This window comes from Corvus cornix, chromosome 4 (genome assembly GCF_000738735.6).
Source record: "Corvus cornix cornix isolate S_Up_H32 chromosome 4, ASM73873v5, whole genome shotgun sequence".
NCBI classification, from domain to species: Eukaryota; Metazoa; Chordata; class Aves; order Passeriformes; family Corvidae; genus Corvus; species Corvus cornix.
The window spans coordinates 51,118,945-51,131,788 of NC_046334.1; the positions used below are offsets into that span (position 1 = coordinate 51,118,945).

The 12,844-nt window shown below is 34.2% G+C and overlaps 1 protein-coding gene across 3 annotated transcripts in view; it reads left to right on the top strand.

Annotated features, from left to right (window-relative positions):
* The window catches only part of ARAP2 (ArfGAP with RhoGAP domain, ankyrin repeat and PH domain 2), a 124,960-nt gene that overhangs the window by 2,107 nt on the left and 110,009 nt on the right, over positions 1-12,844 (top strand). For all 3 annotated transcript variants that reach the window (XM_039551182.1, XM_039551181.1, XM_039551183.1), the window contains 3 exons: positions 3,734-4,768; positions 10,977-11,047; positions 11,989-12,068. In XM_039551182.1, the coding sequence (XP_039407116.1) occupies positions 3,852-4,768; positions 10,977-11,047; positions 11,989-12,068 (1,068 nt within the window). In that variant the 5' untranslated portion in view covers positions 3,734-3,851. The remainder of the gene's footprint in view (positions 1-3,733; positions 4,769-10,976; positions 11,048-11,988; positions 12,069-12,844) is intronic.

The following is a 12,844-nucleotide window of genomic DNA, read 5'->3' on the forward strand; positions in this document are numbered from 1 at the left end:
GATGACTTTTGTCTTGCTTACCCTATTTAGGAGAATATAATACTACAACAAGAATCAATTTTATTTAAGCAAGTTCAAATTCCCCTTGTGGTTTTTTTTGTTTCTTTGTTGGTTTTTGGGGGGGGGGTTTGCTATTTATTTCTATGTAGGAAAAATCTATTTTGCCTTGCTTCTGAGAGAAGATTTGTTTTACGGAATGTATTCAACATTGTCCTCTAATGTTGTTTACTTAAATTTGTAGTGGTAGAAATATGGATGTGAAAGAGTATGAATGTATTTGTACAAATGTGTATATGCCATATATATGCACTATAATTCTAATGCTGTACATTCTTTAGGATTTATTATGACTTATTTTGCAATCAAAGCTAAGGAGGAGATTAAATTATTTTTAAAATTTATAATAACCATATAAAAACATTAATATATTGAATAAGGTGGTCCTTGAGTTCTGCATTTCTTTATACTTTTTGAGTTCAAACCTCATAAAACATTTTGAGAAGTGATTCCGTATTTATGTTCTAGCCTGCAAAACATTCACCAGTGTGTGTAGATTTGTTTAGCTGTTTGTTATGTTAATCTTTCTATAAGTGGTGAAACCAAACCAGTTGTCAGTATAACCCTTTGCTTAGATTCACAAAATAATATGTGATCTTACTGGTATTTAACCAGTTCCATAGCTAGGCCAGATCTAGGCATGTCTTCATAAATCTTGACGGATGCACTGACAACTTCTGCCATAGACAACTACAGAAACAGAAAGTGGCTTGGGCGTTATCTTCCATCACTGTTGGCATTTTGTGGTCAAAATGTCTTCTCAGCAAGCAGTTCCTCCCTTCCTCTGCTACATGCTTTTTTCATAAAATACACAGCAAAGCATAATAATTCTTACAGATTTGGAAGCAAAGTTTGTTCTCTGCTAGGTAACCCTTTGCACTGGTGTGTGGTTTATACAAAGATGGCTTAGAATCCAAATAGCTGATAATACATGGCTATTTGAGTTCCTGAAGTGGCAACACTGGAGGTGTTCCAAAATAAGGTGTAGGCAAAGCTATTGCATGTAGAAAAAACAGTATTAAGATAGAGAAGAGAGAGTGTGTGGATATAAATATATATGTTTATATAAAACAGGTATATATTTATTTATAAATATATAGCTAAAACTACTTTCCCAGGTGTATTTTTTGTTATTATGAAAAGTGGGGAGATTGAGAAGATAATACTGTCTGAAAATGAACACTAACACCTTAGGGAAAAAATAGCCAGATGCTACCATGAAACCCAGAACTGTCAAGGAAGGTGGAAATGGCTGAGATAACGAGCTGCAACTGCAACTTTAAAAGCCTTAGACTGATATGCTAAAATTGTAGGGGTTTTGTATACTTGAATATGTGTGTGGTTTGGTTGTTGTTTTTTTTGTTTGTTTGTCTGTTTGATTGTGGTTTTTATTTAATTATTTAGTACCTGAAAGACTATTTTCTGGCCCAAAGAGTACCTGATACTTTTTTCCTAGCAAGTAATTTCTGTACTAATTTTCATTTCATTCTGTACTCAGAATCTGTGAATATATCTTCAACTTGTTAAGGGACTGTGTGTTTACATTTACATTTTCCTGGGTTTAGAGATGGGTGGAGGCCATACTGTTGAATTTTATCCTTTATGACTAGAAGCTGCTGTGAAAATTTTGAGGAAAGGCTGAGTTTTCAAATTTTTAAAGGAATGATGAGCGTTTATGCAAATTGGGATGGGACAAACGTAAATACGAACCTGGATTGTTAATCAGTTTAGAGCAATCCAAGGCTTTTTGAATTTAAATGACTTGGGAATCTTTAATTGAGGGTTAACTCCATAATAAAGTTAATCTCTTGAGAGTTTGATATCTGATTGACCTATAGAGTCCTCTCTCTAAAAGGTTTTAATTGTATCAATTTAATATTCAAGATAATAAATCAGTTCTCAGACTTGTGGGTAGGGTTCAAAGCTGATAAAAATATTTACACAAAAATGAAGTTAGAGACTAGAGAGAATCCAATGACATTTTAAATAATGGAGCATTTATAGTAAATATACTATGTTGATTTTCACATCTTCCAGAAAAATGTAGGTTTGCTCATCTCCTTTTTTCCTTATTATTATGTCACATACATGTTTATGTAGTGTAAGTATGAAGAGTCTAGTTTTTTCCTTGGTTTTGCTTACCACTTTATGAAAGTGTGGGAGTAATTAAGATATTTATAAAATTTTGCAAGAAAAGACTTCTAGAGATTGAGATAGTTATTTAATAATCTATTTCATAATCATAATAAAGTACAATCACCAATAGCAGTGGTAACAGTTATGCTTCAGCAGTACATTATTTTAAATTTAGATTTATCTGTATGTGGCTTTGGGTAATGAGGAGGGGCATAAAGATTTCTCTCTCCATTTATTTACTTCTACCTTTCTGAATAATGACTTAGATATTCAAAAGACATTGGAGGAATCTTAGAGGAAGAGGGTTTATTCTTTATATAGGAATTGATATAGTAAAAATGTAGTCAATCTTTTAAGCTTCAATTCTAGATCATAAGTACTGCATTTTTTGCCAGAAAATACTTTGAAGAATTAGGTATCAATGCCTACTACCATGGATAAATTCTGGGCGTAAGATTTCTCCTCTTTCTGATTGCTACTTAAGTCTTAATGCTCTTCCACTGAAGCTGCTCTTTCTTTTCCAGGCTGCTTAAGGCTAGTACCTGCATGCCAGGACAGCTGCTACAGTCAGCAGGTTTCCCTAAGGCCAAATTGCTCTTTATACAGAAAGAGAGAGGTGAAAAAACCTGTTGAGTGTTGCTGATCTTAAACCTTCTTTGAAGAAATATGATTTCAGGCTCTTCCAAACAGCTTCACAACAGTAGTATCTGGATTTTGTAAATTGTGAATTTAGATATGGCCGTGAGAGAAAGAATAACTCAAACAGATGGAATCTGGAGAGTGTAAGAGCTGAGTTGGAAGATACTAAGGAAAAACTCATGGACAGCCAGAACTTAAACTATGGGGTCATGCCTCTGCTGTTTTTGGTCAAGGGAAAAATGCTTCCTTGTCAGAGTTGAGATGCTGGTGGTTACCTGTTTCGTGTTCCTGCATGACAGTTTGTTTGAGGGGCTGGATCTACTGTTTCAAGCCCATTTTATTGACAATAGTACTTGTTCAGTTGGATTCTCAGTTGAAGAGGGCTTGAATGCACTGTTCACATAGAATGCTCTAGACATTATTAGTCATTATTCCTTTGTTCCATTGCAAGTGTGTTTCTATGCTAAAAGGATTTTGAGATAAGGTAAGGGAGTAGAAGCCGTGTTCTATAGTTAATTGGTGCTAGTGTGGAAATAGGAAAGCTTTAGGTTCCAGCTATGGTCTTGGATAACTCTTTCTCTCCCTGATATCCAAGTACTGTGTAGTAAGAGTGTGTGTGTAGATAAGTGGTTCATCTCTTCACTGTTCATCTTAATGTTTAACTACTAGGAGTATGTGTTTTAAGTCTGTATTACTTGTACTGAGACATTGATTTTGCTATTTTCTTGATATAGGCTAAGATAAAAGGGCGGGTTTACCCTTGTTGAAATTTTCATATACAAACAATTTAAAAATATTACTATTCAGGTGACAGGGAGTCCTTCACAATTTTATTCAACATAATTGTGAGGTTCAGGTAAGAATTTTTTTAATGTCCTTTTTATTTTCCATATGTTTGCAGTCTTTAAAAAAAATCGGTTTGAACTGAAGAAACTTGAAGAGGTGTCGTGAGGAAACGGATACTTTCTGCTGGCTGGTGGACACCAAATTTAAGAGAGTTTTCTTTCTAGTGAACATGCATGCAACCTGACTATTTCTACATGACTGTGTGGGGCAATATACGGAATGAAGTCATGTCATCCACAGGCAATGGCACTGATATTGAAGAATTTTTGGTCAACATTAACCTTGCACAGTATCTTCCTAACTTTAAAAAATATGGCTATAACATTGTGACAGATTGCGTGGGAATAAATAACAATGTGCTTCAGCAAATGGGAGTGTTGCCTACAGGGCATCGCAGAAGGATTCTTAACCAGTTAGACAGTCTTTTGAAAATTGAAGGAAATTCTCTTTTCTGTGAAAATCTAAAATTCAAAGACTTGAAAGGCTTAGAAGAGAAGCAATATTCATCCTCAGATCAGGAGTCTCCTGTAAGCAATTCAAGCGTAGATGGGACTGGCATGATACCTGCAACACCATCAGAAGAACTTCTTAAAAAATCTTATGTTGATAAGGAAAAGTTTGAACTTGCAGAGCAAAACTCAATGGAGGCTAATGATGATAGTTTTACAAATTTGGATTTTTCCCGTGTATACCAGAATTCAGACAGCATACTAAAAGCTGTCAGTCAAAGTAGAAGTGTCAAGATGAATACTCAGCCGGATGCATCACTGACAGAAGCTGCTGCATACCAAGCTGATGAGCACATGACTGGGTCTTTGGTGTTTCGTGATCCTCCTTCATTTGTTCGTACATGCGAGACAAAATGCAAGGAAAACAAACATCAGAGGTTTGCAGATCAGGGTGATTTATCTGATAGTAAGCCAGATTCTCCATTCTATAAGTTTAAAGGAGAAATGATAGACAATGACTTATATGATTCCTGTTCTCTAAACTGCATGAAAGTATTTCCAAGAGCAAGCCGATCTTTTATCTTAAGGCATCGACCTGTACCAGAAATTCCCGAATCAAGTAAAGTTCAAGCTTCATCAAGGTAATTGCTGCTCATTACTAATGAGAATTACTGTCATGGTAGAACTTATGGTTTGGGGTTTTTTGATTTTTTTTTTTAATTTTTTTCATGTCTTTTTTTTTTTGTGTGGATTTTTTTAGTATGCGGTGTAAATACACTGGATCTGATATGAATGTTGCCAAGTTAATTGAAGAAGAATTAAGCTTCAATGTAATTTAAAAGCAAAAATGAGAGTATAAAGGGAAATTTTAGAACAGTGTGTCCTTATAGCCTCCCCAATTTTCTCTGCATCTACATATTAACAAAGAAAGGAATCTTTATTGCTTTAGCTATAACTGTTAAAAACAAGTATATAAAGCATAAGCAAGAACTTTCTTCAAGATGGCTTTTGGGTTAATTTCTGAACTAGTAGTCATGTAATGTTAACTTTGGAGAGTGAAGGCAACCATTTTCTCATGTGTCAGCTTTTTCTGGTGGTCTCACAACAACAAAACATTAGTTTTTTATGATATTTGTAGTATAAAAATATTTTTGAGATTCCAGCAGGGGAAAACAGCAGTGGAAAAGGAAGAAAAAAAGAGGATAGATGTGGAAGGTTTTCAGAGTTTATGGAATCTTTGAATTTTTTTCAAAATGTTCAAGTAATGTGACTGTGTGTTTTTCTTCCTTCAAAATGGTTGAGTTCATAATTTGAATCCACAAATTACTTAGTGGCACTTATTTTCTTGAATAAGCATTAGTTGTTGTAGCTTGTCTTGGAAAAATGTGATAGAATGTTGAGGAAAATATCTGCTGTTGGGATTTAATTCTAGACCTATCTTAATAAAGGTGTAATTGTTTGAGTGTTAAAACTAATAGGCACTGAATATGTATTGAATCACAATACAGTATTACTGTAGGGCTATAAGCGAAAAATATCTCCACACAGGTTAATTTGTAATATTTTTGGATCTATTAAGTAAAGTTTTAGTTGTCATGCTGGCTAGCTGTCTTAAACAGAAGAAAAATTAATGCGAAGGCATATGCAAAGTTTTGTTGGTGTAGCCATATCCAATTAGGTTGCACTTATTTTATTTTTTTTAAATTTTTTTGAACCACAAGCTATGCCTGGAAGGGACATGTCTAAGAATGCTTTGTATTTATCTTGGGTTTTTCATCTGCATATCTCAGCAGTTAGAAACATCATCGAGTTTATACATGCTCTAAATGCAGGGGTTTCCCAGCATTTATAAGTTTTTTTTGGTTACTGAAAGAAGTCAAAATTAATCTTGTAATACAATTGTTTGAACTGGTGGAGAGGCAAAGATTCTTTGCAACAATCAGAGATTTTTTTGTGTGACTTAAAAACTGCTTCATTTATGTCTTCTAAATGACAAAAAAATTGTGCTCACTGAGTGATTATCCCTACTTCATTTAATAGAGCTATTCATGCTGAGACAAAATGGGATTCTTAGCCTAAAAGATGATAATAACTACATACTAAAAGAGTATACTCTCACTGTCTTTTGAGGAACAATCATCCAGTTGAGAGAATATGCTGTATTTGTAATCTTCCCACCATTGGAGTAAATCCTCCAAGTCCCAGTCTGTTAGTGATTGATATGTGACCGGGTCACTAACTTCATTGCCCACCGTTTTGATTTGTGAGCTCCAGCTTCTTTTCTTGGTCTTTATGCTTCAGTTATAGCAATATGGAAATCCTGAGGGACCAGTCTGTCTGTGGAAGATTGAGGCCAAACAAGAACTTCACAGCAGAACTTAACCTTCACAGAAACATTCTTCATAACCTTTCTGACAACTTTTTATAGGGACAGAGAACTCATTCAGAACTTTAAAATGGCATCATGCAAACATCTTTAACCTCAGGAAAGACTGTGTCTTTTTTACAGAATTGCACAGACAAAAAGCCTCAACTGACAGATTGAGGCCTTATTGACAGATGCTGGTTTCATCCTTATTACATTGTATAAAGGCTGTTTCACAGAGGCAGAGAAATCCTGCTGAAATCTTCTGGGAAACTCAGCATTTCCTTCTAGTCATTCATGGATATTAGTCATTAAATTTTTATGCAAGGAATACTTTTCTCATCACCTTCTATGTGCCTTTAGCACAAAAAGTTCGTACAAGGTCTTCTTGTTCCCCATGGTAGGACTATGACCGTGTCATTTTTTATTGCTAATAATGCAATTACCTCTCTTGCAATTTAACTGCTTCCCTGTGCCTCACTTTTGCTCCTGGCTCTTGCCTGTAACAAAGCATGTTGGCAGCTGGAAAGACACCATAGCATTTTAGAAGTTGAAAATACTTTGGGTTTATTTCTTTTTTGAATTATGGCACTACAGTGTGGTATCACTGTAGTATTGGGGGGTGCAGAATTAAAAAAAAAAAAAAAAAAAAAAGTGACAATTACACAATGTTCTTAATAGTGGTGTTATTGTGCAGATTTTAATACTGGTTTTTGTTGCTAGGTATTGGTGTGTAGTTATGCTAGGTTATTTTCAGCTAGACTTTTCCTTATCATATCATTATGAGCTCTCTGTTGTTAGAGAATTGGTGAAGATCGGTCAAAAGGTGTTTAAAACCACAAAATGAAAAATTGAAGATTCTTGTAAGACAAAATAGTGAAAGCATTGCAAGGGATGGAACTAACCACTAATGTGTCTTTAGGACAAGATTAAAGATAATTAGTTTTGAAATAGTTTTAGAGGCCTTTGGATACTTTGGATCATGTCATCTAGCAGTCACTCTTCTGTAAAATAGTTACCATTGCATCATTCTGAGAAGCAATCTGTTCAAACCAAAAGCTGAAGCACATTTATAACACGGTAGACCTGATTTTGATACAGAGTAATATGCAGACAGAAATTTCAGACTGATGAATTCTATATTCTCTTAGATTTTTTCATGTCCCCCATCTTTGTTATTTGTGTTGTGCATAGTGGGGTTGTTCTGATTCTTTATTATGAGAAATAAGAAAAAACAGACCAAAATTCTGGACAACATCCTGCATGTGGGGGGAAAATATAAATAAGTAAAATAGGAAATTGTACTTGGCCTGAGCAGGCATCATTTGTTTTCTGTGGTTGGCAGATCCTATAGTTGGAATTTCTTGCTTGGAGCTGATATCCTTTGGACTCCATTTCTTAACATACAAGTGGTCAAGATTGCTAATGAGGTGCCAAGCTGGTGTTGCTGTGTATCTCTACTGTGTTCTGCCACACAAAATAAATTTTTTAGAAGAGAGAAGCTGCTCCCTCTCTTTTCCTGTGGTAAAATATCAACATCAATTTACCTCTGCTAGCAGTCTATGAACCTCAAAGCTTTAACACAGCATGCTAGAGAAGTTCTGATGTGTTTGCATTATATGGGAGGGTTAGGTCTTGAGACGTATAGAAAAGAAAACATGTCTTGAATGAGTTTGAAAACAAAAGCTTCTTTCATTTAAAACACTCAGCAGAAGAATGCCAGTAAAGACTTTGAAGCACTGACTGCTTGCATTGACCTCCTTCCGTCCCTTTATTTGCAAGGTGACAGGAGTATGTTGAATAAACCAGGTCGGTGCAAATTTTTAGCTTTCCAGCCTCTCAGCATTTAGCAAGACCAGTAACTGCCTCATCACATCCTTCCATCCTGTTTGTGCATAATAAAGGGCGCTAGAGAAGTGTATGCAGCCTGAGCTGCATCCGGTACCTCTTAATATATGAAAATAAGGAGTCTTAATTGCCACAGTTGTAACTAAGTCAAAATTGAATAATAATTGAAATTATTATTGTATCTATGAAAATTTGGCGCACTATGTGATTGGCAGCCTGCTTGCACTAACCTTCCATTAAAGAGCAAAATAAAGAGTATCATCAATCTTCTTTGTGGTACTCAAATGTGAATGGAAAAAATTCAAGAGGAGTATTCACTTTTTGAAATGGCTAAGAAAAAGTCATAGATTGATATAAGATTTGTTTTCAATTTTTTTCCTCCAAAAGACATCTTCAGTATTTTTCTCTCCTTTAATCCAGATATTTAATTTGTACAATAACTAGCTTACTATTCTATTAAGCATTGAGAAATTATTAGCATCTTATAGCTTGCACTGTAGGTTTTTTATGACACATAATCTTTTAAGCAGATATTCAAAGTAAGCTCATTTCATGTATTTTATATCTTGAGGTAGTTTGTAATTAACATAAATTAGAAATTTGTTTTCCAAAAATGACAAATAGGTTGTATTTTTGAATGCTGGGAAAAAAGACTATAGTTTGCTTATTAGCAGGATTTTGTGCTGTGTATACATAAACGTAGGTGCATGATCAAAAAGAATACACAAGTCCTGAAAAGTATATGGATTTTTAAAAAAATGTAGGTTTTTTGTTGTTGTTTTTTTTTTTTTGTTGTTGGTTTGTTTTGTTTGGTTTTTGATTTTGTTTTTAAGCTGACTTGTTATTTTTCATTTCCTGGTGAAACTATCCATCCACCCTAAAACTAAGCAAAAGACTCACTCTTTTACATAAGGAAAACCTCATAATTTTGAAAGCTCTTCCAGTCAAAGCTGTTTATCTGTAACTCTTAATTTAGTTTAATGCTGCTAATACCCTTTAAAAGATACCGACCTGACAACAAAAAATCTGATCTGTGTTGAAATACATTAGGTTAGGTTTTGGGGTTTTTTTTAAGCATACCGAGTTCTTTAAAATTAGGTTAGTACAAGCACAGGAAGTTAGTTTGCTAATGGAGCTTCAAAAGGTGTAACTACATCAATTTTAGTAAAATGTACGATGAAACACAGATTTTTAAGGTATTTGCTGTGTGTTTATTGTAATTATGACTCAGGAGAGTAAGCAATTATGTATAGGAACTAGGCCATAATCCTGCCCAGAATACTCACCCTGTGTTTTCTAAAACCAAGATTTTATAAAGTGGTCATTGGGGAACTGATTTTATATAACCTGGAAAACATTTGAAATGTCAAATAACTTTATAATGTGTGGCTTCTATCTGAATTTAATCTAAGAAATTTTTTTAGGCAGATTTAGGTATAGAATAAAAATTATGTAAAATAGTAGTTCGTGAAGCCTGCCTTCTGTCACAAGGAAACATCATTTTGTAGTAAGGATTAATTCAAGTTGGACTTCATGGCACAGTAGGTCTAGAGTTTTAAAAGTAGCTTATCTTAAAATAATACAATTTCTCAATATGTTAAGTGGGGAGACAGAAGTTAGGAGATTGATATTTTTAGAAGAAGACAATTGCCTTTGGCTTCAAAGGATGGAGGACCTACAAACTGTCAGGAAAACTGATAAGGAACTTACATGGCATTTATCAGACACAGACAATATTCTATAAGGATACACGAGAGCCTTTAGTACTCTTATTTTAAGCAGAGAAAATGAAATTAAGAGGAAAAATTGCTAATTATGTTAATGGAGGAATTCAGAGATTGACTGAAAAGACCTCTAATACAGACTGCTGGACTAGTGAAGGTGGGTTGGAAATTTTCTGATTCACACATTTTTCTTCCTATGTTCATATTATAAAGCAATCTTGGCCTGAAATATTAATGATAACAATAGTATTGCACTGTACTTGAAATTACTGAAATAGGTGGGGCCAGCACAACACCACTAATAAGATAAATAAAATAATAAAACAACCTGCTGTGCATGGAGATGCATTCTTACCCATGTATAAAATGTGTAGGGGTAGTCACAGGCTATTGCAATGCAATGTCACTTACCTCTTGGTTTTAAAATTTTGTGGGGGGAAATAATTCACCTTAGGAAATCAAACTTTTCAGCAATTTTTTTTCAGTGGTCGGGAGCATGTTTTGGTTCGATTCTCAGGCCCCTTATGAGTTTAATGTTAAAGTAGATTTTCATAGTACATCCTTCTTAAAATATAGTCATTGGTAATCATTGTGAAGGAGAAGGGAAGGAAAAGGTTGGGGAAAACTCTGGGATCTCCATTCTTCAAACAATTTAATCTAAATGTTTTGTAAGGTCAATTCAGAACAAAGCAAAACCCCAAATTTGGGATCAGAGAAGTATTCAGTGTCATAAGGGGAGGAAAACATATTGTTGTGTGACTTTTTAAAATAAATCAGAAAATTTCCCAAGCTTAAAATCTGTTGTTTCTGTATTTGTACATAATTTTAATTGTTTAACTGTATGAGATGGTTTTGCTTATTTTCTGGGAAATTTCAATTAATGTTTTCATTCTGTGCTTTGTTTTGTTCAAGTTCCCTTCAGAGAAGAAGAAATGTGGACCTTGTAAATATTTCTTGCACTGGGAGGCAAATTACACAAAACAGTGAGTTAAGCATGCTGATATTTGCATCTTGAATATTAAGTAAAGAGAAAACTTGGACCAGTTGTCTAAAATAAGTATTACTTACATATTTTAAGAAATATTGGGCATCTTAAAGGTCTAGAAGAATTGATCTATGTGATAGCAGAGCATTTAATAACTTCTGCATTTTTACTTAGTTTTTGATTATGACCAAATAAAGTAAAAATTAGAAAATCTAGTCTTTAAGCTGCATTTATTTCAATATACTTTTTTTAGACTAGTGTTTTAAGTTTCTAAGATTAGATCCAGATTTTTTTAAACAGAGTTAACTTCTTATTGAAAGATATAAGGAGTATATTCCTGACTAATGCTGCTTAATTTGTTTGTAAGTGCTCATAGCTCCAGGAAATAACAGGAAATTAATTGTATTAAATAGTTTACTGAAGCATTTAGAAGTCTTGTGCAGTCAGCTGTAAAGTTCTTTCATACTCAGAAAATATGTCTTGTTTGAAGTTATGTATATGTATTTCAAGCAAATACTCAGTGACAAAATGAAGATTGTGCACAAAAGAGTTGTGTGGTGGTTTATTTTTGACAGTTTTTTTAAAGTCAGAATAAAGAACACTTTGGAGCTATTGCTTCTTAGACTAGACAACTACAGGTTTTTTTATTTTAATGATGCACAGTAGAAAAGAAGAAAATGCCTTTGTGCAAGTTATATTCAAATTACGTAATAATAGTGATAATGTCTGTGGTGAAAAGAAAGTATCTGGAATTCACTTAGAAATGGGACATTGTTTATTGTTCCCCATAAGTTTTTTTTGAGAAGAACAGAGAAATTAGAAGCTGAAAAATCTGTGTCCCTGGTTGATTTTATTGACTTTAGCAGAGCATTTGTGACTCACAGTAGAGCACTGTGTGACTCTATTTATTTATTTATTTATTTATTTATTTGCTTTAAGATACTTTCATGGAAGAGAAGCCACCCATTATCTCTCCATATGGGGAAACCTTTATTTGTGACAACGCTAAAGATGCTAAAGTAAGTTGAGAAACCTGAATGTATATAGGCTGTCTTCACTTTAATCTTCATGCTAGGTATTCCATACTGCCCTTAATTTTTTTTTTTCCTGTGTTTTTTTTTAGTTGCCAGTGCTCTTTCTGTCTTTTTAGGTATATGCAAAGGGTTTATGACATAAACATAGGATGACTAATGACTTTTGTTAATCTCAAGAGACACTTTGTATGTTCAATAGTAGTAGGAAGCTGTGGTGTGTGTTTGTTGGTTGTTTCTTTTTTTCTATTATTTTTTTACACCAACATAGGACAGATGACCAACTTCTTTTTTTTTTTTCTTTTAGTCCCAATGCCCAAAGCTGCCATATTTATGCTCTCAGGTACAATCCTTTGTGCATAATTGAGGTTAAGCTGTTGAAATTTGAGACTTAGAATTTACTAAGAATGGTAAAAGTGGCTTTTTTCTCATCTGAGAATTGCAGATCAAGACTGGGCGTCTCTACACAGACTTTTGCATATCCTGTGAAAGCAGCTTGCACGTTAGCTTAGGTGATATGATGGTCACATTTGACCACACCCTTTTTCAATTCGTATGTGTGACAGTTCTCAGGACTTTTTAGTTCTTGCATGGTATTTTTCATGCATCTCCTAAAATTCCTGTATACCCAGAAAGTCACTTTTCTTTTAGGATTCTCTGAAGTGATTGTTTTTGTGGAGGTCAGTAGTTGATGGTGTGAATGCCACAGATGAGATGTGGACAGACTTCTGAATCCTGTGGAGGGAGATATGGGAGGTAAATTA